Source organism: Salvelinus alpinus, chromosome 6, assembly GCF_045679555.1.
Source record: "Salvelinus alpinus chromosome 6, SLU_Salpinus.1, whole genome shotgun sequence".
Classification (NCBI taxonomy): Eukaryota; Metazoa; Chordata; class Actinopteri; order Salmoniformes; family Salmonidae; genus Salvelinus; species Salvelinus alpinus.
Window position 1 is genome coordinate 88847534 of NC_092091.1, and position 26317 is coordinate 88873850.

The 26317-nt window shown below is 49.6% G+C and overlaps 2 protein-coding genes and 2 long non-coding RNA genes across 11 annotated transcripts in view; 2 read left to right on the forward strand and 2 right to left on the reverse strand.

The window, feature by feature from the left end:
- Positions 1-15136, forward strand: part of ecpas (Ecm29 proteasome adaptor and scaffold) — a 57792-nt gene extending 42656 nt beyond the window's left edge. For 2 of the 3 annotated variants that reach the window (XM_071408280.1, XM_071408282.1), the window contains exons 36-46: positions 3532-3623; positions 3789-3855; positions 4174-4371; positions 6483-6694; positions 6887-6930; positions 7629-7821; positions 9458-9596; positions 10868-10973; positions 11822-11916; positions 12748-12819; positions 14088-14346. In XM_071408280.1, coding sequence (XP_071264381.1) covers positions 3532-3623; positions 3789-3855; positions 4174-4371; positions 6483-6694; positions 6887-6930; positions 7629-7821; positions 9458-9596; positions 10868-10973; positions 11822-11916; positions 12748-12819; positions 14088-14227 — 1358 coding nt within the window. In that variant the 3' untranslated portion in view covers positions 14228-14346. Of the gene's footprint in view, positions 1-3531; positions 3624-3788; positions 3856-4173; positions 4372-6482; positions 6695-6886; positions 6931-7628; positions 7822-9457; positions 9597-10867; positions 10974-11821; positions 11917-12747; positions 12820-14087; positions 14347-15060 lie in introns of those variants that run through there. The other variant, XM_071408281.1, reaches the window with a different exon arrangement.
- Positions 14728-15257, reverse strand: LOC139579544 (uncharacterized). 5 transcript variants are annotated; one of them, XR_011675779.1, is made up of 3 exons: positions 15204-15257; positions 15057-15122; positions 14728-14983 (listed from the first exon to the last, which is right to left on the reverse strand). It is a non-coding gene; the product is annotated as an uncharacterized lncRNA (long non-coding RNA). The 5 variants fall into 5 exon arrangements; XR_011675778.1 differs by having other exon boundaries at positions 15210-15255; XR_011675780.1 differs by having other exon boundaries at positions 14730-14983; positions 15057-15088; positions 15198-15250.
- Positions 15258-16645: 1388 nt separating this feature from the next.
- The window catches only part of smc2 (structural maintenance of chromosomes 2), a 43294-nt gene continuing 33622 nt past the window's right edge, over positions 16646-26317 (reverse strand). The window contains exons 23-27 of one of the 2 annotated variants that reach the window (XM_071408283.1): positions 25013-25213; positions 24535-24651; positions 22681-22841; positions 17524-17671; positions 16646-17148 (exon numbers count right to left, since the gene is read on the reverse strand). In XM_071408283.1, coding sequence (XP_071264384.1) covers positions 16969-17148; positions 17524-17671; positions 22681-22841; positions 24535-24651; positions 25013-25213 — 807 coding nt within the window. In that variant the 3' untranslated portion in view covers positions 16646-16968. Of the gene's footprint in view, positions 17149-17523; positions 17672-20693; positions 20986-22680; positions 22842-24534; positions 24652-25012; positions 25214-26317 lie in introns of those variants that run through there. The other variant, XM_071408284.1, reaches the window with a different exon arrangement.
- Positions 19954-22300, forward strand: LOC139579545 (uncharacterized). Its single transcript, XR_011675783.1, has 2 exons — positions 19954-20152; positions 20385-22300. It is a non-coding gene; the product is annotated as an uncharacterized lncRNA (long non-coding RNA).

The window sequence follows — 26317 nt, forward strand, 5'->3', positions numbered from 1 at the left end:
GTTTGGTCACGTTACCCTCTCGGGGTATAGAGAGACTTTACTGTACCGATCCCAGATGTCCTGTTTGGTCACGTTACCCTCTCGGGGTATAGAGAGACTTTACTGTACCGATCCCAGATGTCCTGTTTGGTCACGTTACCCTCTCGGGGTATAGAGAGACTTTACTGTACCGATCCCAGATGTCCTGTTTGGTCACGTTACCCTCTCGGGGTATAGAGAGACTTTACTGTACCGATCCCAGATGTCCTGTTTGGTCACGTTACCCTCTCGGGGTATAGAGAGACTTTACTGTACCGATCCCAGATGTCCTGTTTGGTCACGTTACCCTCTCGGGGTATAGAGAGACTTTACTGTACCGATCCCAGATGTCCTGTTTGGTCACGTTACCCTCTCGGGGTATAGAGAGACTTTACTGTACCGATCCCAGATGTCCTGTTTGGTCACGTTACCCTCTCGGGGTATAGAGAGACTTTACTGTACCGATCCCAGATGTCCTGTTTGGTCACGTTACCCTCTCGGGGTATAGAGAGACTTTACTGTACCGATCCCAGATGTCCTGTTTGGTCACGTTACCCTCTCGGGGTATAGAGAGACTTTACTGTACCGATCCCAGATGTCCTGTTTGGTCACGTTACCCTCTCGGGGTATAGAGAGACTTTACTGTACCGATCCCAGATGTCCTGTTTGGTCACGTTACCCTCTCGGGGTATAGAGAGACTTTACCGTACCGATCCCAGATGTCCTGTTTGGTCACGTTACCCTCTCGGGGTATAGAGAGACTTTACTGTACCGATCCCAGATGTCCTGTTTGGTCACGTTACCCTCTCGGGGTATAGAGAGACTTTACCGTACCGATCCCAGATGTCCTGTTTGGTCACGTTACCCTCTCGGGGTATAGAGAGACTTTACTGTACCGATCCCAGATGTCCTGTTTGGTCACGTTACCCTCTCGGGGTATAGAGAGACTTTACTGTACCGATCCCAGATGTCCTGTTTGGTCACGTTACCCTCTCGGGGTATAGAGAGACTTTACTGTACCGATCCCAGATGTCCTGTTTGGTCACGTTACCCTCTCGGGGTATAGAGAGACTTTACTGTACCGATCCCAGATGTCCTGTTTGGTCACGTTACCCTCTCGGGGTATAGAGAGACTTTACTGTACCGATCCCAGATGTCCTGTTTGGTCACGTTACCCTCTCAGGGTATAGAGAGACTTTACCGTACCGATCCCAGATGTCCTGTTTGGTCACGTTACCCTCTCGGGGTATAGAGAGACTTTACCGTACCGATCCCAGATGTCCTGTTTGGTCACGTTACCCTCTCGGGGTATAGAGAGACTTTACTGTACCGATCCCAGATGTCCTGTTTGGTCACGTTACCCTCTCGGGGTATAGAGAGACTTTACCGTACCGATCCCAGATGTCCTGTTTGGTCACGTTACCCTCTCGGGGTATAGAGAGACTTTACCGTACCGATCCCAGATGTCCTGTTTGGTCACGTTACCCTCTCGGGGTAGAGAGAGACTTTACCGTACCGATCCCAGATGTCCTGTTTGGTCACGTTACCCTCTCGGGGTATAGAGAGACTTTACCGTACCGATCCCAGATGTCCTGTTTGGTCACGTTACCCTCTCGGGGTATAGAGAGACTTTACTGTACCGATCCCAGATGTCCTGTTTGGTCACGTTACCCTCTCGGGGTATAGAGAGACTTTACCGTACCGATCCCAGATGTCCTGTTTGGTCACGTTACCCTCTCGGGGTATAGAGAGACTTTACCGTACCGATCCCAGATGTCCTGTTTGGTCACGTTACCCTCTCGGGGTATAGAGAGACTTTACTGTACCGATCCCAGATGTCCTGTTTGGTCACGTTACCCTCTCGGGGTATAGAGAGACTTTACTGTACCGATCCCAGATGTTCTGTTTGGTCACGTTACCCTCTCGGGGTATAGAGAGACTTTACTGTACCGATCCCAGATGTCCTGTTTGGTCACGTTACCCTCTCGGGGTATAGAGAGACTTTACCGTACCGATCCCAGATGTCCTGTTTGGTCACGTTACCCTCTCGGGGTATAGAGAGACTTTACTGTACCGATCCCAGATGTCCTGTTTGGTCACGTTACCCTCTCGGGGTAGAGAGAGACTTTACCGTACCGATCCCAGATGTCCTGTTTGGTCACGTTACCCTCTCGGGGTATAGAGAGACTTTACTGTACCGATCCCAGATGTCCTGTTTGGTCACGTTACCCTCTCGGGGTATAGAGAGACTTTACTGTACCGATCCCAGATGTCCTGTTTGGTCACGTTACCCTCTCGGGGTATAGAGAGACTTTACTGTACCGATCCCAGATGTCCTGTTTGGTCACGTTACCCTCTCGGGGTATAGAGAGACTTTACTGTACCGATCCCAGATGTCCTGTTTGGTCACGTTACCCTCTCGGGGTATAGAGAGACTTTACTGTACCGATCCCAGATGTCCTGTTTGGTCACGTTACCCTCTCGGGGTATAGAGAGACTTTACTGTACCGATCCCAGATGTTCTGTTTGGTCACGTTACCCTCTCGGGGTATAGAGAGACTTTACCGTACCGATCCCAGATGTCCTGTTTGGTCACATTACCCTCTCGGGGTATAGAGAGACTTTACCGTACCGATCCCAGATGTCCTGTTTGGTCACGTTACCCTCTCGGGGTATAGAGAGACTTTACTGTACCGATCCCAGATGTCCTGTTTGGTCACGTTACCCTCTCGGGGTATAGAGAGACTTTACTGTACCGATCCCAGATGTCCTGTTTGGTCACGTTACCCTCTCGGGGTATAGAGAGACTTTACTGTACCGATCCCAGATGTCCTGTTTGGTCACGTTACCCTCTCGGGGTATAGAGAGACTTTACTGTACCGATCCCAGATGTCCTGTTTGGTCACGTTACCCTCTCGGGGTATAGAGAGACTTTACTGTACCGATCCCAGATGTCCTGTTTGGTCACGTTACCCTCTCGGGGTATAGAGAGACTTTACTGTACCGATCCCAGATGTCCTGTTTGGTCACGTTACCCTCTCGGGGTATAGAGAGACTTTACCGTACCGATCCCAGATGTCCTGTTTGGTCACGTTACCCTCTCGGGGTATAGAGAGACTTTACCGTACCGATCCCAGATGTCCTGTTTGGTCACGTTACCCTCTCGGGGTATAGAGAGACTTTACTGTACCGATCCCAGATGTCCTGTTTGGTCACGTTACCCTCTCGGGGTATAGAGAGACTTTACTGTACCGATCCCAGATGTCCTGTTTGGTCACGTTACCCTCTCGGGGTATAGAGAGACTTTACTGTACCGATCCCAGATGTCCTGTTTTGGTCAACGTCCAAAAGGGAAATGGAGAGATGGAGTAGGGTTTTGTCTTTTACAAGTTCACTAAAACCTCTCCTCTATGGACTGGGACTTCTTTACTGTCTCTGTCATGATGCATGTTCAATCTGTCTGTGTGTCTGTGTGTGTGTGTTTCTGTGTGTGTGTGTGTGTGTGTGAGACAGGTAAACTGATGAGTGCCCTACTGAATGGAATCCATGACCGTAGCAGTGTTGTCCAGAAAGCATTCTCCTTCGCTCTGGGACATCTAGTCAGGGTGAGGAGTATGGTGGAACTAACTGCATCAGTGTTGGTTCATATATATATATATATATATATATATAACCTGAAGTTAGGACTGGTTTTAATATAACCTGAAGTTAGGACTGGTTTTAATTCACCTGTTGTATCAATACATCTGTCTTGTGTTTGTGTTCCTCAGACAGCGAAGGACAGCAGTGTAGAGAAACTCTTACTGAAACTCACCACCTGGTACATGGAGAAAGAAGGTGAGACAACAGGATCTGTCCTGTCTGCTTCCTCCTCCTCTTATTGCCCAGTCCCCCAAACAACCACGAGACACCGCTCCTAGATCAGCGGTGTCCCGGCTCACTTCCTGGAGGGCCGAGTGTCTGCGGGAATTCACTTGGTAGGAACTCTCGTGACCTGATTTATCTCCGTCTCTTTTTAAATTGAAAGGATGAACAAAACGCAACAGGCCTCCAGGAAGTGAGTTGGGACAGTCCTGCTGTAGAGGATTGATGTTGACAGCGTCTCTTCAGTCTCAAAAGATGACATGGCTGTTTGTCTCCCCCCCCCCCCCTCAGAGCCGGTGTACAGGTCATCGTGTGCCCTGACGGTCCACGCTATCAGCCACTACAGCCCTGATGTCCTAAAGGGACATGCAGTGGTAGCTCTACCTCTAGCCTTCCTGGGTATGCACCAGGCGCCGGGACCGGACGAGGAGAAGGGAGAGAGCCATGACGCCACGCTGTGGAACGAGGTCTGGCAGGAACACGTACCAGGTCAGAGAGAGAGAGAGAGAGAGGAGAGAGACACACACCTGGTCAGAGAGACACACACCGGAGAGTCATTATGGACTAAGGTTCATGGGGCGGAGACTCATGGGGCGGCGCACAATTGGCTCAGCGTCGTCTGGGTTAGGGGAGGTTTTGGCCGGGCAGGGATGTCCTTGTCCCATCGTGCTCTAGCGATTCCTGTGGCGGGCCGGGCGCAGTGCACGCGCTGACACGGTCGCCAGGCCACGTTGGTGCGGCTGGCTTCAGGGTTACGCGGGCATTATGTCAAGAAGCAGTACGGCTTGGCAGGGTCGTGTATCGGAGGACGCACGGCTCTCGACCTTCGACCTCTCCCGAGTCCGTACGGGAGTTGCAGCGATGAGACAACACTAACTAATCAAATCAAAGTTTATTTGTCACGTGCGCCGAATACAACAGGTGTAGACCTTACAGTGAAATGCTTACTAACCAACAGTGCAAAAAAGGTATTAGGTGAACAATAGGTAGGTAAAGAAATAAAACGACAGTAAAAAGACAGGCTATATACAGTAGCGAGGCTACATACAGACACCGGTTAGTCAGGCTGATTGAAGTAGTATGTAGATATGGTCAACCTCTCTGGTATCATTGGAACGCGTCCCACCTCGACAACAGCCAGTGAAATTGCAGGGCGCCAAATTCACACAACAGAAATCCCAAAATTAAAATTCCTCAAACATACAAGTATTATACACCATTTTAAAGATGAACTTCTTGTTAATCCAACCACAGTGTCCGATTTCAAAAAGGCTTTACGGCGAAAGCACATCATGCGATTGTTAGGACAGCGCCTAGCCACAAGAAACCACACAGACATTTTCCAGCCAAGGAGAGGACTCACAAAAGTCAGAAATAGCGTTAAAATGAATCACTAACCTTTGATCTTCATCTGGTGGCACTCTCAGGTCTCCATGTTACACAATAAATGTTTTGTTTTTTTGATAATGCCGCTCTTTATGTCCAAAAACCTCCGTTTTGTTGGCGCGTTTAAAGCGCGCTCTCAACATCCAGACGAAAAGTCAAAAAGTACAATAAAAGTTCGTAAAAACATGTCAAACGATGTTTAAAATCAATTCTCAGGTTGTTTTTGTCATAAATAATATTTCAACCGGACAAAAGCTTCGTCAATAGAAAAGGAGAAACAAGAAAGGCGCGCTCCCGATCACGCCCTGGACTCATGTCTGGAAATGTCCGCTGTCCACTCATTGAAAGTGCTGTATCTCCCTCATTTTTCAGAGTAAAAGCCTGAAACAATGCCTAAAGACTGGCCACATGTAGAGGAAGCAATATATATCGCGAACTGGGTCCTAAGTCTTTATATGGTGGATAGGCTTTCAATGGAAAAACAGCCTTTCAAAATAATAGTACTTTCTGGATGGATTTCTCAGGTTTTCGCCTCCCATATCAGTTCTGTTATACTCACAGACATTATTTTAACAGTTTTAGAAACTTTAGAGTGTTTTCTATCCAAATCTACTAATTATATGCATATCGATATCTGGGCCTGAGTAGCAGGCAGTTTAATTTGGGCACGCTTTTCATCCAAAATTCCAAATGTTGCCCCCTAGTGAAGTTAAAGTGACTATGCATATATGATGAACAGAGACTAGCAGTAGTGTAAAAAGAGGGGTTGGTGGGTGGCGGGACACAATGCAGATAGCCCGGTTAGCCAATGTGCTGGAGCACTGGTTGGTCGGCCCAATTGAGGTAGTATGTACATGAATGTATAGTTAAAGTGACTATGCACATATAATAAACAGAGAGTAGCAGCAGTGTAAAAGAGGGGTTGGGGGGGGCACACAATGCAAATAGTCCGGGTAACCATTTGGTTACCTGTTCAGGAGTCTTATGGCTTGGGGGTAAAAACTGTTAAGAAGCCTTTTTGTCCTAGACTTGGCAATCCGGTACCGCTTGCCATGCGGTAGTAGAGAGAACAGTCTATGACTGGGGTGGCTGGGGTCTTTGACAATTTTTAGGGCCTTCCTCTGACTACCAATTGGATCCCATGAAAAAGGGGTTAAAAAGAAAAGACAAAACACTTTGACCTTTTCAACCCCTGACCTCTCGTCGTCTTCCAGGAAGCTTCGGGGGCATCCGTCTCTACATGACGGAGCTGATCGACATTACCCAGAAGGCCTTGCAGTCCCAGTCGTGGAAGATGAAGGCCCAGGGCGCGGCTGCCATGGCGTCCATCGCTAAGCAACAGACGGGTTCTCTGGTCGCCCCTCACCTGGGTATGGTGTTGTCCGCTCTACTGCAGGGACTGGTTGGACGCACCTGGACTGGAAAGGTGTGTGTGTGTGTGTGTGTGTGTGTGTGTGTGTGTGTGTGTGTGTGTGTGTGTGTGATAGAAGAGTTGAGGTTGTAATTAATTTGACCAACTTGTGTCTAGTGTTTTGTACAGATGTCTTCTCACACCAGGTGTTTGTGTTTAGTGTTTTGTACACATGTCTTCTCACACCAGGTGTTTGTTTGTCAATAGGAGGAGCTGTTGAACGCCATCGGCTCTGTGGTGTCAAAGTGCAGGTACGGATTCTCCTCTCCTTCTGACACTAGGAGCAGTCCCTGTCTCTTGTGCCTGTGATGAGGAGGATGGTGATAATGAGGAGGATGGTGATAATGAGGAGGATGGTGATAATGAGGAGGATGGTGATAATGAGGAGGATGGTGATAATGAGGAGGATGGTGATAATGAGGAGGATGGTGATAATGAGGAGGATGGTGATAATGAGGAGGATGTTGGTGTTGGTGAGGATGTTGGTTTTGGTGAGGATGTTGGTTTTGGTGAGGATGTTGGTTTTGGTGAGGATGTTGGTTTTGGTGATAATGAGGATGTTGGTGTTGGTGATAATGAGGATGTTGGTGTTGGTGATAATGAGGATGTTGGTGTTGGTGATAATGAGGATGTTGGTGTTGGTGATAATGAGGATGTTGGTGTTGGTGATAATGAGGATGTTGGTGTTGGTGATAATGAGGATGTTGGTGTTGGTGATAATGAGGATGTTGGTGTTGGTGATAATGAGGATGTTGGTGATAATGAGGATGTTGGTGTTGGTGATAATGAGGATGTTGGTGTTAGTGATAATGAGGATGTTAGTGTTAGTGATCATGAGGATGTTAGTGTTAGTGATCATGAGGATGTTGATGATGATGAGGAGGAGGAGGAGGATGTTGGTGTTGAGGATGATGTTGGTGATGAGGATGTTGGTGATGTTGTGTGTTAGTGGCGAGCTCCAGAAGTCATCCCCGGGCCAGCCCAGTGTACCAGAGGTGATAGAGCTGGTGTTGAAGGAGTGTCGTAAAGACAACCTGGTCTACAAGATGGCTGCCCTGGGCTGTGCTGCCGACGTCCTGCAGGCCACACAGGAAGACCGCTTCAGTGATATGGCAGACATACTCATACCACTCATTAAGAAGGTGAGAGACAGAGAGACACACAGACAGAGAGACACACATACAGAGAGACACACATACAGAGAGACACACAGACAGAGAGACACACAGACAGAGAGACACACAGACAGAGAGACACACAGACAGAGAGAGACACACAGACAGAGAGAGACACAGACAGAGAGAGACACACAGACAGAGAGAGACACACAGACAGAGAGAGACACACAGACAGAGAGAGACACACAGACAGACAGAGAGAGACACAGACAGAGAGAGACACAGACAGAGAGAGAGACAGAGAGAGACACACAGACAGAGAGAGAGACACACAGACAGAGAGAGACACACAGACAGAGAGACACACACAGACAGAGAGAGACAGACAGACAGAGAGAGACACACAGACAGAGAGAGACACACAGACAGAGAGAGACACACAGACAGAGAGAGACACACAGACAGAGAGAGACACACAGACAGAGAGAGACACACAGACAGAGAGAGACACACAGACAGAGAGAGACACACAGACAGAGAGAGACACACAGACAGAGAGAGACACACAGACAGAGAGAGACACACAGACAGAGAGAGACACACAGACAGAGAGAGACACACAGACAGAGAGAGACACACAGACAGAGAGAGACACACAGACAGAGAGAGACACACAGACAGAGAGGGACACACAGACAGAGAGAGACACACAGACAGAGAGAGACACACAGACAGAGAGAGACACACAGACAGAGAGAGACACACAGACAGAGAGAGAGACACACAGACAGAGAGAGAGACACACAGACAGAGAGAGACACACAGACAGAGAGAGACACACAGACAGAGAGAGACACACAGACAGAGAGAGAGACACACAGACAGAGAGAGAGACACACAGACAGAGAGAGAGACACACAGACAGAGAGAGACACACAGACAGAGAGAGACACACAGACAGAGAGAGACACACAGACAGAGAGAGACACACAGACAGAGAGAGACACACAGACAGAGAGAGACACACAGACAGAGAGAGACACACAGACAGAGAGAGACACACAGACAGAGAGAGACACACAGACAGAGAGAGACACACAGACAGAGAGAGACACACAGACAGAGAGAGACACACAGACAGAGAGAGACACACAGACAGAGAGAGACACACAGACAGAGAGAGACACACAGACAGAGAGAGACACACAGACAGAGAGAGACACACAGACAGAGAGAGAGACACACAGACAGAGAGAGAGACACACAGACAGAGAGAGACACACACAGACAGAGAGAGACACACACAGACAGAGAGAGACACACAGACAGAGAGAGACACACAGACAGAGAGAGACACACAGACAGAGAGAGACACACAGACAGAGAGAGAGACACAGACAGAGAGAGAGAGACACAGACAGAGAGAGAGACACAGACAGAGAGAGAGACACAGACAGAGAGAGAGACACAGACAGAGAGAGAGACACAGACAGAGAGAGAGACACAGACAGAGAGAGACACACAGACAGAGAGAGACACACAGACAGAGAGAGACACACAGACAGAGAGAGACAGACAGACATTTTGTGTATTTCTCTTTTATTCCATCAGTATTCTATTGATTTGTCCAGAATGTGTGATGTCTCATCCTGTGTGACAGAACTCTGCAGCAACTTCCAGGTTGAGACGTGACAGTGATGACGATCGGGATGAGAAGGAGAAGGAGCTGCAGACTGAAGCTCTACTCTGTGCCTTCCAGACGCTGGGCAAGACCTGGCCCAACAACACACAAACCCAGGGTAAGGTTCTGACTGGCCCAACAACACACAAACCCAGGGTAAGGTTCTGACTGGCCCAACGACAACACAAACCCAGGGTAAGGTTCTGACTGGCCCAACGCCAACACACAAACCCAGGGTAAGGTTCTGACTGGCCCAACGACAACACAAAAACCCAGGGTAAGGTTCTGATTGGCACAACGACAACACAAACCCAGGGTAAGGTTCTGACTGGCCCAACGACAACACAAACCCAGGGTAAGGTTCTGACTGGCCCAATGACAACACAAACCCAGGGTAATGTTCTGACTGGCCCAACAACACACAAACCCAGGGTAAGGTTCTGACTGGCACAACGACAACACAAACCCAGGGTAAGGTTCTGATTGGCACAACGACAACACAAACCCAGGATAAGGTTCTGACTGGCCCAACGCCAACACACAAACCCAGGGTAAGGTTCTGACTGGCCCAACGACAACACACAAACCTAGGGTAAGGTTCTGACTGGCCCAACGACAACACAAACCCAGGGTAAGGTTCTGACTGGCCCAACGACAACACAAACCCAGGGTAAGGTTCTGACTGGCCCAACGACAACACACAAACCCAGGGTAAGGTTCTGACTGGCCCAACGACAACACACAAACCCAGGGTAAGGTTCTGACTGGCCCAACGACAACACACAAACCCAGGGTAAGGTTCTGACTGGCCCAACGACAACACAAACCCAGGGTAAGGTTCTGATTGGCCCAACGACAACACAAACCCAGGGTAAGGTTCTGACTGGCCCAACGACAACACACAAACCCAGGGTAAGGTTCTGACTGGCCCAACGACAACACACAAACCCAGGGTAAGGTTCTGACTGGCCCAACGACGACACACACCCAGGGTAAGGTTCTGACTGGCCCAACGACAACACAAACCCAGGGTAAGATTCTGACTGGCCCAACGACGACAACACAAACCCAGGGTAAGGTTCTGACTGGCCCAACGACAACACACAAACCCAGGGTAAGGTTCTGACTGGCCCAACGACAACACAAACCCAGGGTAAGGTTCTGACTGGCCCAACGACAACACAAACCCAGGGTAAGGTTCTGACTGGCCCAACGACAACACAAACCCAGGGTAAGGTTCTGACTGGCCCAACGACAACACAAACCCAGGGTAAGGTTCTGACTGGCCCAACGACAACACACAAACCCAGGGTATATGTTTATTTCAGAGGTGATTGTAATTGTATTGCAGTACATGTGTTTAATGCTGTATCTCTCCTGTGGTCCCAGAGCGTTTCCAGTTGGACCTGTGCTGTCTGATGTGTGAGAGGTTGAAGCTCAGTACGTGGAGGGTCCAGGTGGGGGTACTACAGTCTATGAAGGCGTACTTCCAGAGGTAAGGACACAAACACACAGTCTATGAAGGCTGGGGGGGGGGGGGTAACCTACAGGAGGGTATCTCTCCAGGAACAGGGTTGGAGTTAAAACCTACAGGAGGGTATCTCTCCAGGAACAGGGTTGGAGTTAAAACCTACAGGAGGGTATCTCTCCAGGAACAGGGTTGGAGTTAAAACCTACAGGAGGGTTTCTCTCCAGGAACAGGGTTGGAGTTAAAACCTACAGGAGGGTCTCTCTCCAGGAACAGGGTTGTAGTTAAAACCTACAGGAGGGTTTCTCTCCAGGAACAGGGTTGGAGTTAAAACCTACAGGAGGGTCTCTCTCCAGGAACAGGGTTGGAGTTAAAACCTACAGGAGGGTTTCTCTCCAGGAACAGGGTTGGAGTTAAAACCTACAGGAGGGTTTCTCTACAGGAACAGGGTTGGAGAGCCCTGTTCTATGCCATGTGCACCTATCTAGATCTGAAAGACTTAAAACGTTAGTTTAGCCTATCGGAGGGCGAGTTGGAGCTGCTTCCTCTAGCCTATCGGAGGGCGAGGTGGAGCTGCTTCCTCTAGCCTATTGGAGGGCGAGGTGGCGCTGCTTCCTCTAGCCTATCGGAGGGCGAGGTGGCGCTGCTTCCTCTAGCCTATCGGAGGGCGAGGTGGAGCTGCTTCCTCTAGCCTATCGGAGGGCGAGGTGGCGCTGCTTCCTCTAGCCTATCGGAGGGCGAGGTGGCGCTGCTTCCTCTAGCCTATCGGAGGGCGAGGTGGCGCTGCTACCTATCCTGTCCTTTCTGACTCTCAACTGGTACATGTTGTTCTCCATCTGGTTTGATAAGGATTTACTCTTGTTGTTCCTGTGTAGGTTGCTGCTGTTGGAGAAAGCGAAAGACAACCAGAACTTCACAGCCTTGTCCCTTATCCTCACAGAGACATGCAGCGCTCTCACCCACCCACTAGGTAAGACCTTCACACTGCTCTCACACACCCACTAGGGAAGACCTGTACACTGCTCTCACCCACCCACTAGGTAAGACCGCCACACTGCTCTCACACACCCACTAGGTAAGACCTGTACACTGCTCGCACACACCCACTAGGTAAGACCTGTACACTGCTCTCACACACCCACTAGGTAAGACCTGTACACTGCTCTCACACACCCACTAGGTAAGACCTGTACACTGCTCTCACACACCCACTAGGTAAGACCTGTACACTGCTCTCACACACCCACTAGGTAAGACCTGTACACTGCTCTCACCCACCCACTAGGGAAGACCTGTACACTGCTCTCACACACCCACTAGGGAAGACCTGTACACTGCTCTCACCCACCCACTAGGGAAGACCTGTACACTGCTCTCACCCACCCACTAGGGAAGACCTGTACACTGCTCTCACACAGCCACTAGGTAAGACCGCCACACTGCTCTCACACACCCACTAGGTAAGACCTTTACACTGCTCGCACACAGCGACTAGGGAAGACCTTTACACTGCTCTCACACACTCACTAGACTAAGACCTTCTGAGGAGCGAAACATTTACAGAAGGGGCGAGTTTCCCTGAACCTATTCATGAAGTAAAAATCTCTTTCATTTGAAACATTCTCTTTTTGAGTAAATCATGATTTTAAATTTAATCCAGGTGTAGCTTTAATCCAGGAGTAGCTTTAATCTGGGTGTAGGAGTAGCTTTAATCTGGGTGTAGCTTTAATCCGGGTCTGGGGGAAACTAGATGTTTCTAAATTATAAAGATTCACCGTGTTTATAATGTTTCCTCCTGTAGAGAATAAGAGTTACTCCTCTGTGAGGACCGAAGCGTTGTCTGTTGTGGAACTACTGGTGAAGAGGACCGGAGGTAAGCCTTCGTCTGTTTACTGTGCTAAATGACTAGTCCCACTTCTCTCAACTCTTCTAAAGGTGTCTTTAACCCAAACATTGGTTGACCCAGGAAGTAAAAGCACCAGTGTGCAGGACTTGACCTTCCATGCCTAGAATATAGGACTATGTTTGAGTCTATGAGTAGAACGATGTCTAGGAGTCATTTTACTCAAACCTGAGCCAACATATATACATGAGCACTGCATCATCATCTGTTTGAAAACTATTTATCCTCTAGTCTCTGAAGGGGGACCGATTTTTCTCCCCTCCTAGTCTCTGAAGGGGACAGGTTGTCTCTCCTCCTAGACCCTGAAGGGGGACAGATTGTCTCCCCTCCTAGTCCCTGAAGGGGGACAGGTTGTCTCCCCTCCTAGTCCCTGAAGGGGGACAGGTTGTCTCCCCTCCTAGTCTCTGAAGGGGGACAGGTTGTCTCCCCTCCTAGACCCTGAAGGGGGACATATTGTCTCCCCTCCTAGACCCTGAAGGGGGACATATTGTCTCCCCTCCTAGACCCTGAAGGGGGACATATTGTCTCCCCTCCTAGACCCTGAAGGGGGACATATTGTCTCCCCTCCTAGACCCTGAAGGGGGACAGGTTGTCTCCCCTCCTAGACCCTGAAGGGGGACAGGTTGTCTCCCCTCCTAGACCCTGAAGGGGGACAGGTTGTCTCCCCTCCTAGACCCTGAAGGGGACAGATTGTCTCCCCTCCTAGACCCTGAAGGGGACAGATTGTCTCCCCTCCTAGACCCTGAAGGGGGACAGGTTGTCTCCCCTCCTAGACCCTGAAGGGGGACAGGTTGTCTCCCCTCCTAGACCCTGAAGGGGGACAGGTTGTCTCCCCTCCTAGACCCTGAAGGGGGACATATTGTCTCCCCTCCTAGACCCTGAAGGGGGACATATTGTCTCCCCTCCTAGACCCTGAAGGGGGACAGATTGTCTCCCCTCCTAGACCCTGAAGGGGGACAGATTGTCTCCCCTCCTAGACCCTGAAGGGGGACAGATTGTCTCCCCTCCTAGACCCTGAAGGGGGACAGATTGTCTCCCCTCCTAGACCCTGAAGGGGGACAGGTTGTCTCCCCTCCTAGTCCCTGAAGGGGGACAGGTTGTCTCCCCTCCTAGTCCCTGAAGGGGGACAGGTTGTCGTCCCTGAAGGGGGACAGATTGTCTCCCCTCCTAGACCCTGAAGGGGGACAGGTTGTCTCCCCTCCTAGACCCTGACGGGGACGTTGTGTGTGTCGTTCCAGAGAGCGGTCAGTGGGAGTGTGTATCGGGGAAGAGTCGCGAGCAGCTGCAACGTTCACTGTCCACCCTGCAGACAGACAGCAGACCTGACCTACGAGACAAGGCCCAGGAACTACGGAGGAACATCCAGAGTCAACCCTGAACACACACACACACCCCTAGTCAACCCTGAACACACACACCTAGTCAACCCTGAACACACACACCCCTAGTCAACCCTGAACACACACACCCCTAGTCAACCCTGAACACACACACACACCTAGTCAACCCTGAACACACACACCCCCCTAGTCAACCCTGAACACACACACCCCTAGTCAACCCTACACACACACCTAGTCAACCCTACACACACACACACATCTAGTCAACCCTACACACACACACACACCTACCTAGTCAGCCCTGAACACACACACCTACCTAGTCAACCCTGAACACACACACACACCCCTAGTCAACCCTGAACACACACACCCCTAGTCAACCCTGAACACACACACACACCTAGTCAACCCTACACACACACACCTAGTCAACCCTACACACACACAAACACACACACCTACCTAGTCAGCCCTGAACACACACACCTACCTAGTCAACCCTGAACACACACACACCAACCTAGTCAGCCCTGAACACACACACACACCAACCTAGTCAGCCCTGAACACACACACACACCAACCTAGTCAGCCCTGAACACACACACACACCCCTAGTCAACCCTGAACACACACACACACCTACCTAGTCAACCCTGAACACACACACACACCTACCTAGTCAACCCTGAACACACACACACACACACACACCTACCTAGTCAACCCTGAACACACACACACACACACCTACCTAGTCAACCCTGAACACACACACACACACACACCTACCTAGTCAACCCTGAACACACACACCACCTACACACACCTACCTAGTCAACCCTGTCAACACACACACACACACACCTAGTCAACCCTGAACACACACACACCTAGTCAGCCCTGAACACACACACACACACACACCTAGTCAACCCTGAACACACCACACACACCTAGTCAACCCTGACACACACACACCTAGTCAACCCTGACACACACACACACACACACACCTAGTCAACCCTGAACACACACACACACACCTACCTAGTTAGCCTTGAACACACACACACACACTCTTGAATACACCCCTAGATCTCTGTGTGGACAGGCGTGATGATTTATAATGTGTATTGTGTCAATGGGTGGACGGCTGGCCGAGTCATTATAATGGGACAGTGTCATAGTAAACGCAATATCAACTCACTATGTAAACAAACAGCACCCTATTCCCGATATAGTGCACTACTGTTGACCAGGTCCCATAGGACTCTCTGCTCTGAAGTAGTGCACTATATAGTCCAGGGGTCATCAACTAAATTCAGCCGAGGGACAATTTTTTTCTTTTTTTTTCTTGAGCAGATGGGGGTCAGGTGGCTAATAGATCACAATGATTTATAATTAGACTAAAAACATCATTTCAAATCTTGTTTAGGATCACGTACATCTCTTGGAGACGTTGGAACAGATTTCCCCAACTAAAATCATCAGATGTTTTTCAGTCTTACATTCTTTCTTTTTAAATCCTTGGGGGACAAATAAAGTCCTGGACAGTTTGGGAACCTGGATAAAAGGGAACCTGGAGCCGTTAAGGATTTGTCCTGTGTAACAGCTTCTAAACAGGTCCCTTCTCTCTCTCCTGCTGCAGCCAGTACAGTGCACCCCTACCGATGAACTACAAGGGTACGTCCCACATTCCCTAAACACTACTAGTGGGAATAGGGTTGCCATTTGGGACGTAACCAAGGATGATACTGCAACTTTATTTAACACATTGGTTGTCAACTTCCTGGTCCTGGAGCACGTAGACTGTTGTTCCAGCCAATCAACAGCGTGTGTTAAACTCATTCCACAGAGGGCTGAGTGTCTATTGGTTCTCCCTCGATGAATTAAAGGTCACTAATTAGTAAGGAACTCCCCTCACCTGGTTGTCTAGGTCTTAAAGGAAAAACCTGTGGACGCAGGCCCTCCATGGAATGAGATGAGCAGGCTTTTGTTCCAGCCCAACACCTGATGTTATCACGGTTTGGATCAGTACTTGGACTGAAATAGGTGCCGGAGCTCCACAATACTGTTGAGGTACTAGTGCTCAGTTCTGGTGAAGTCCTGCCTAAGTCAAGCACTGGTCTTTATGATAGGTGATGTTAACTAGTGCTGGGTTGGACCAAAAGCCTGCACCTGGAGCTCTTTAGAACTAGAGGTGGTGACCAGGGATGTTTCTCTGTCTGAACTGGTCATTACTTCTCCCTCCCCCAGTTTGCATGTTTAAAACAACGGGTGTAAAAAAATATATATTTTCAGAAACGTTGATTAAAAACCCCAACGATGGATCAGTGGGGGTCGGTTGGTGTGAGAGGGAGGCGTGTAATTCGTCTCCGAAATAAAAACTACCGTGAGCTTTGAAGATGTCATTATTTGGTTTTAAACTATTAAAGTTCAACACACTGTCTTTGTGAAAGCAGCTTTATTTTTAAGCAACAAGAAAAAGTGTACTGTTATTCAACTGTAGAAACATGTCCCCCAAGACAGTGAAGGAAGTAACAAGACATTTAAAATAGCCATACATGGTGTGGAACAGTAGATTATTTTCAGACACAAACAAATCTGTATACAAGGACAGAAGAATTGCAGGTTTTATGTTAAGCCAGACGACTAGTGGAATGGACAACTAAATACTCGTTTGAAAGGCTTTAGTGATGACCTTAACACATAAAAGGACAAACAGACACGTAGAAACATCAGTAAGCCTCTAGCTAGCTACAGACATGAACTAGTTAGCGATTCTTTTCTGTGCCTGCGGCCTTTGAGACGGGCCTTTTCGCGGTCCCTTGTTCTGGTCTGGTTGGGCCTGGGTGGTACGGGACACGGCAGACACCCCGTCTACAAACTTAGTCTTGAACAGAACGTTGGCGTTGGTGAACATGCCATCCTTCAGAGAGACCACCACAAACTACAGAGAAGAGGAGAAACAGCTTTAGAGAGAGACTGTAAAAATACATTTATGAAATGGAGACAAAGTGGGCTCTTAACATACTTTATATGGCAGGTGTTTTATTTAACCAGGCAGGTCCGTTAAGAACAAATTCTTATTTACAATGACGGCCTAGGAACAGTGGGTCAACTGCCTTGTTCAGGGGCAGAACAACAGATTTGTACCTTGTCAGCTTGGGGATTCGATCCAGCAACCTTTCCGGTTACTAGTCCAACGCTCTAACCACTAGGCTACCTGCCGCCTCTACGCTCTAACCACTAGGCTACCTGCCGCCTCTACGCTCTAACCACTAGGCTACCTGCCACCCCAGTGTGTGTAGGGCCGGTGTGTTACCTGGGAGTGTGTGAAGTGTGTCCTCAACATCTGTCCTATGTTCTGTGTGTGTGAGAGGTCCAGAGCAGCGTCCACCTCATCCAAGATGTAGATGGGAGCCGGTTTAAACAGCAGCATGGCCAGGATCAGAGACAAGGCTACCAGAGACCTGGTTACAACACACACACAACACACTACCAGAGACCTGGAACACAGTTACAACACACACACAGGTTTAAACAGCAGCATGGCCAGGATCAGAGACAAGGCTACCAGAGACCTGGAACACACAGGTTTAAACAGCAGCATGGCCAGGATCAGAGACAACGCTACCAGAGACCTGGAACACACAGGTTTAAACAGCAGCATGGCCAGGATCAGAGACAACGCTACCAGAGACCTGGAACACACAGGTTTAAACAGCAGCATGGCCAGGATCAGAGACAAGGCTACCAGAGACCTGGAACACACAGGTTTAAACAGCAGCATGGCCAGGATCAGAGACAAGGCTACCAGAGACCTGGAACACACAGGTTTAAACAGCAGCATGGCCAGGATCAGAGACAACGCTACCAGAGACCTGGAACACACAGGTTTAAACAGCAGCATGGCCAGGATCAGAGAGAAGGCCACCAGAGACCTGGAACACACAGGTTTAAACAGCAGCATGGCCAGGATCAGAGACAACGCTACCAGAGACCTGGAACACACAGGTTTAAACAGCAGCATGGCCAGGATCAGAGACAACGCTACCAGAGACCTGGAACACACAGGTTTAAACAGCAGCATGGCCAGGATCAGAGACAACGCTACCAGAGACCTGGAACACACAGGTTTAAACAGCAGCATGGCCAGGATCAGAGACAACGCTACCAGAGACCTGGAACACACAGGTTTAAACAGCAGCATGGCCAGGATCAGAGACAACGCTACCAGAGACCTGGAACACACAGGTTTAAACAGCAGCATGGCCAGGATCAGAGACAACGCTACCAGAGACCTGGAACACACAGGTTTAAACAGCAGCATGGCCAGGATCAGAGACAAGGCCACCAGAGACCTGGAACACACAGGTTTAAACAGCAGCATGGCCAGGATCAGAGACAACGCTACCAGAGACCTGGAACACACAGGTTTAAACAGCAGCATGGCCAGGATCAGAGACAACGCTACCAGAGACCTGGAACACACAGGTTTAAACAGCAGCATGGCCAGGATCAGAGACAACGCTACCAGAGACCTGGAACACACAGGTTTAAACAGCAGCATGGCCAGGATCAGAGACAACGCTACCAGAGACCTGGAACACACAGGTTTAAACAGCAGCATGGCCAGGATCAGAGACAACGCTACCAGAGACCTGGAACACACAGGTTTAAACAGCAGCATGGCCAGGATCAGAGACAACGCTACCAGAGACCTGGAACACACAGGTTTAAACAGCAGCATGGCCAGGATCAGAGACAACGCTACCAGAGACCTGGAACACACAGGTTTAAACAGCAGCATGGCCAGGATCAGAGACAACGCTACCAGAGACCTGGAACACACAGGTTTAAACAGCAGCATGGCCAGGATCAGAGACAAGGCCACCAGAGACCTGGAACACACAGGTTTAAACAGCAGCATGGCCAGGATCAGAGACAACGCTACCAGAGACCTGGAACACACAGGTTTAAACAGCAGCATGGCCAGGATCAGAGACAACGCTACCAGAGACCTGGAACACACAGGTTTAAACAGCAGCATGGCCAGGATCAGAGACAACGCTACCAGAGACCTGGAACACACAGGTTTAAACAGCAGCATGGCCAGGATCAGAGACAACGCTACCAGAGACCTGGAACACACAGGTTTAAACAGCAGCATGGCCAGGATCAGAGACAACGCTACCAGAGACCTGGAACACACAGGTTTAAACAGCAGCATGGCCAGGATCAGAGACAACGCTACCAGAGACCTGGAACACACAGGTTTAAACAGCAGCATGGCCAGGATCAGAGACAACGCTACCAGAGACCTGGAACACACAGGTTTAAACAGCAGCATGGCCAGGATCAGAGACAACGCTACCAGAGACCTGGAACACACAGGTTTAAACAGCAGCATGGCCAGGATCAGAGACAACGCTACCAGAGACCTGGAACACACAGGTTTAAACAGCAGCATGGCCAGGATCAGAGACAAGGCTACCAGAGACCTGGAACACACAGGTTTAAACAGCAGCATGGCCAGGATCAGAGACAAGGCTACCAGAGACCTGGAACACACAGGTTTAAACAGCAGCATGGCCAGGATCAGAGACAAGGCTACCAGAGACCTGGAACACACAGGTTTAAACAGCAGCATGGCCAGGATCAGAGACAACGCTACCAGAGACCTGGAACACACAGGTTTAAACAGCAGCATGGCCAGGATCAGAGACAACGCTACCAGAGACCTGGAACACACAGGTTTAAACAGCAGCATGGCCAGGATCAGAGACAAGGCTACCAGAGACCTGGAACACACAGGTTTAAACAGCAGCATGGCCAGGATCAGAGACAACGCTACCAGAGACCTGGAACACACAGGTTTAAACAGCAGCATGGCCAGGATCAGAGACAAGGCTACCAGAGACCTGGAACACACAGTTACAACACACACACAGGTTTAAACAGCAGCATGGCCAGGATCAGAGACAACGCTACCAGAGACCTGGAACACACAGTTACAATACACACAGGTTTAAACAGCAGCATGGCCAGGATCAGAGACAACGCCACCAGAGACCTGGAACACAGTTACAATACACACACAGGTTTAAACAGCAGCATGGCCAGGATCAGAGACAAGGCCACCAGAGACCTGGAACACACAGGTTTAAACAGCAGCATGGCCAGGATCAGAGACAAGGCTACCAGAGACCTGGAACACACAGTTACAACACACACACAGGATCAGAGACAAGGCTACCAGAGACCTGGAACACACAGTTACAACACACACACAGGTTTAAACAGCAGCATGGCCAGGATCAGAGACAAGGCTACCAGAGACCTGGAACACACAGTTACAATACACACACACCGGTTTAAACAGCAGCATGGCCAGGATCAGAGACAACGCTACCAGAGACCTGGAACACACAGTTACAACACACACACAGGTTTAAACAGCAGCATGGCCAGGATCAGAGACAAGGCCACCAGAGACCTGGAACACACAGTTACAACACACACACACAGGTTTAAACAGCAGCATGGCCAGGATCAGAGACAAGGCTACCAGAGACCTGGAACACACAGTTACAACACACACACAGGATCAGAGACAAGGCTACCAGAGACCTGGAACACACAGTTACAACACACACACACAGGTTTAAACAGCAGCATGGCCAGGATCAGAGACAAGGCTACCAGAGACCTGGAACACACAGTTACAACACACACCGGTTTAAACAGCAGCATGGCCAGGATCAGAGACAAGGCTACCAGAGACCTGGAACACACAGTTACAACACACACCGGTTTAAACAGCAGCACGGCCAGGATCAGAGACAAGGCTATTTGGGGAGTTTCTCCCATTCTTCTCTGCAGATTCTCTCAAGCTCTGTCAGGTTGGATGGAGAGCGTCGCTGCACAGCTATTTTCAGGTCTTTCCAGAGATGTTCAAATCGGGTTCAGCTCCGGGCTCTGGATGGGCCACTCAAGGACATTGAGACTTGCCTCGAAGCCACTCCTGTGTTGTCTTGGCTGTGTGCTTAGGGTTGTTGTTCTGTTGGAAGGTGAACCTTTGCCCCAGTCTGAGGTCCTGAGCAGGTTTTCATCAAGGATCTCTCTGTACTTTGCTCTTCATCTTTTCCTCGATCCTGACTAGTCTCCCAGTCACTGAAAAACATCCCCACAGCATGATGCTGCCACCACCATGCTTCACCGTAGGGATGGTGCCAGGTTTCCTCCAGACGTGACGCTTGGCATTCAGGCCAAAGAGTTCAATCTTGGTTTCATCAGACCGGAGAATTTTGTTTCTCATGGTCTGAGAGTCTTTAGGTGTCTTTTGGCAAACTCCAAGCGAGCTGTCATGTTCCTTTTACTGAGGAGTGGCTTCCATCTGGCCACTCTACTATAAAGGCCTGATTGGTGGAGTGCTGCAGAGATGGGAGAACCTTCCAGAAAGACAACCATCTCCACAGAGGAACTCTAGAGCTCTGTCAGAGTGACAATCAAGTTCTTGGTCAACTCCCTGACCGAAGCCCTTCTCCCCCGATTGCTCAGTTTGGCCGGGCGGCCAGCTCCAGGAAGAGTCTTGGTGGTTCCAAACTTCTTCCATTTAAGAATGATGGAGGCCACTGTGTTCTTGGGGACCTTCAATGCAGCAGAAATGTTTCGGTACCCTTCCCCAGATCTGGGCCTCGACACAATCCTATCTCGGGGCTCTACGGACAATTCCTTCGACCTCATGGCTTGGTTTTTGCTCTGACATGCACTGTCAACTGTGGGACCTTATATAGACAGGTGTGTGCCTTTTCCAAATCATGTCTAATCAATTGAATTTACCACAGGTGGACTCCAATCAAGTTGTAGAAACATCAAGGATGATCAATGGAAACAGGGATGCACCTGAGCTCAATTTCAAGTCTCATAGCAAAGGGTCTGAATACTTATGTCAACAGGATAATTCTGATTTTAATTTAATAAATTTGCAAACATTCCTAAAAACCTGTTTTCGCTTTGTCATTCTGGGGCATTGTGAGTAGATTGATGAGAATGTTATTTTTTTAAATAAATTTTTGAATAAGTCTAACGTAACAAAACGTGTGAAAAGTCAAGGGGTCTGAATATTTTCAGAATGCACCGTACAACACACACACACACACAGTTACACGTGCGTTCTGTTCATCTGAGTCCACTTCAGTAGAATCAAAGCTAGTGTTACTGATCACTAGCCAATCAATAGAGCCGTCTAATCAATCATCTGACCTTTGACACCTTCTGGCTGCGTTTACACAGGCAGCACAATTCTGATGTTTTGGCCGATCATATCAGATATTTTTTCAGAGCTGATCTGGGTAAACAGCCATTGAGGTTAAACTGGCAATTAGTAGCACAAATATCACACACACACAATACTAATGTAGGTGTCAGTGAATTATCAATAACCAATAAGTTCCTGGTTAAATGGATCTCCCCGTACCTCTGTCCTCCGCTGAGCTCAGTGAGGTTCTCCTTCCAGGTGTTTCCCAGAGCCACCTTGAACTCCAGGCCCTCGAGGGCCCCGCAGCCTTCGGGAGGGGCCAGGCGGGCATCAGCCCCCGGCAGCAGGGTGGAGAAGATACTGCCAAAGTCTTTATTCACCTGGAGAGACACAGACACAAATTTGTAGAGAGAAGATGGAGACCGAAAAGTTTAATGGAGGCAGTTTGATGAGTCACTTTGCCAGAGACCTGAAGACTTCGCTCCTGTTAGCTTCTAGAAATCATGTCTAGACTTTGTTTCAGAGGACTAACTGTCTGGTGATGAGATAATGTCTGTCTCAGAGGACTAACTGTCTGGTGATGAAAGCAGAAAAACTGTTTTTTTACATCAAAATCATCCTGTATCGTTAAGACATTTTTCAAACACATCAGAGACAGACCTGCCAGACAGACACACATCAGAGACAGACCTGCCAGGCAGACACACATCAGAGACAGACCTGCCAGGCAGACACACATCAGAGACAGACCTGCCAGGCAGACACACATCAGAGACAGACCTGCCAGGCAGACACACATCAGAGACAGACCTGCCAGGCAGACACACATCAGACACAGACCTGCCAGGCAGACACACATCAGACACAGACCTGCCAGGCAGACACACATCAGAGACAGACCTGCCAGGCAGACACACATCAGAGACAGACCTGCCAGGCAGACACACATCAGAGACAGACCTGCCAGGCAGACACACATCAGAGACAGACCTGCCAGGCAGACACACATCAGAGACAGACCTGCCAGGCAGACACACATCAGAGACAGACCTGCCAGGCAGACACACATCAGAGACAGACCTGCCAGGCAGACACACATCAGAGACAGACCTGCCAGGCAGACACACATCAGAGACAGACCTGCCAGGCAGACACACATCAGAGACAGACCTGCCAGGCAGACACACATCAGAGACAGACCTGCCAGGCAGACACACATCAGAGACAGACCTGCCAGGCAGACACACATCAGAGACAGACCTGCCAGGCAGACACACATCAGAGACAGACCTGCCAGGCAGACACACATCAGAGACAGACCTGCCAGGCAGACACACATCAGAGACAGACCTGCCAGGCAGACACACATCAGAGACAGACCTGCCAGGCAGACACACATCAGAGACAGACCTGCCAGGCAGACACACATCAGAGACAGACCTGCCAGGCAGACACACATCAGAGACAGACCTGCCAGGCAGACACACATCAGAGACAGACCTGCCAGGCAGACACACATCAGACACACATCAGAGACAGACCTGCCAGGCTGACACACATCAGAGACAGACCTGCCAGACAGACACACATCAGAGACAGACCTGCCAGGCTGACACACATCAGAGACAGACCTGCCAGACAGACACACATCAGAGACAGACAGACAGAGACAGACCTGCCAGACAGACACACATCAGAGACAGACCTGCCAGGCAGACACACATCAGAGACAGACCTGCCAGACAGACACACATCAGAGACAGACCTGCCAGGCTGACACACATCAGAGACAGACCTGCCAGACAGACACACATCAGAGACAGACAGACAGAGACAGACCTGCCAGACAGACACACATCAGAGACAGACCTGCCAGGCTGACACACATCAGAGACAGACCTGCCAGACAGACACACATCAGAGACAGATAGAGACAGACCTGCCAGGCTGACACACATCAGAGACAGACCTGCCAGGCAGACACACATCAGAGACAGACCTGCCAGGCAGACACACACACACATCAGAGACAGACCTGCCAGGCAGACACACATCAGAGACAGACAGACAGACCTTCTGCCAGGCGATGTTGAGGGCCTCCTTCTTCTTCTGGTCCAGCTCCGCTATGGTCTGGAGGATCTTAGACTTGTCATTCTCTACGATCCTCTTCTTCTTCATCAGGTCATTATACTGATGGAGGTCAGGGCAAAAAAAAATAGGGTCAAGGGTCACGTTCTCAACTCTCCTCCAATCAGATCAAAGGGTGCTACCGTTACCTATTGACAGCTGCCAGAACCTCAAGAAGGGCCCAAGAGGAATCAAAATAGATATGATACAAGATCCAAAGGAAACACACACACACACACACACACACACACACACACACACACACACACACACACACACACACACACACACACACACATTAACACACACACACACACACACACATTAACACACACACACACACACACACATTAAACACACACACACACACACACACACACACACACACACACACACACACACACACACACCTCCCCAAACTCACCCTCTCCTCAGCCTGACTCAACATGTTCATGGCTCTCTTGTTGACAGATCTCTCCAGTCGTGTCTTGGACTCCTCCAGCTTCTTCAGCCTCTGGCCCGCCTCTTTAGGGTTGTTGACCTTGAAGTCGTATCCCGTGTTGGGCTGGCCGAACAGGCCTCTCTCCTGACTGATCCACTCATGTTCCTCCAACATACGAGACACCTGGAGAGAGGAAGGGATGGAGGAGAGAGAAAGGGATGGAGGAGAGAGGAAGGGATGGAGGAGAGAGAGAGAGGAAGGGATGGAGGAGAGAGAGAGAGGGATGGATGGAGGAGAGAGAGAGAGGGATGGATGGAGGAGAGAGAGAGAGAGGGATGGATGGAGAGCAGAGACAGGAGGGATGGATGGAGAGCAGAGACAGGAGGGATGGATGGAGAGCAGAGACAGGAGGGATGGATGGAGAGCAGAGACAGGAGGGATGGATGGAGAGCAGAGACAGGAGGGATGGAGAGGGTAGAGAGAGAGAAAGAGCAGGATGAGAGAGAAAAGGAGTGGAAAGAGAGAGGAGAGAGATACGTTAGTCTGGCTAGCGGAACACGACTCTCACGTTCCTCTAACAGAAGGAGGAAGCTCACTCAGAAGACCAGATCCCATTTAGTGCTGTGATTTAAGTGATCTCTTCTGAAGAGACAAACAGATCGATCTGGACACAGACAAAATATGAACAACATAAAGAGTTGAGAGACGACAGATCAAATGGAGATTAGAAAGCAGAGTTGATCAGTAACTGTACCTTAGCAGCAGCATCCTGACTGTCTTTACGGTGTTGATCAGTAACTGTACCTTAGCAGCAGCATCCTGACTGTCTTTACGGTGTTGATCAGTAACTGTACCTTAGCAGCAGCATCCTGACTGTCTTTACGGTGTTGATCAGTAACTGTACCTTAGCAGCAGCATCCTGACTGTCTTTACGGTGTTGATCAGTAACTGTACCTTAGCAGCAGCATCCTGACTGTCTTTACGGTGTTGATCAGTAACTGTACCTTAGCAGCAGCGTCCTGACTGTCTTTACGGTGTTGTTGATCAGTAACTGTACCTTAGCAGCAGCGTCCTGACTGTCTTTACGGTGTTGATGATCAGTAACTGTACCTTAGCAGCAGCGTCCTGACTGTCTTTACGGTGTTGATCAGTAACTGTACCTTAGCAGCAGCATCCTGACTGTCTTTACGGTGTTGATCAGTAACTGTACCTTAGCAGCAGCATCCTGACTGTCTTTACGGTGTTGTTGATCAGTAACTGTACCTTAGCAGCAGCATCCTGACTGTC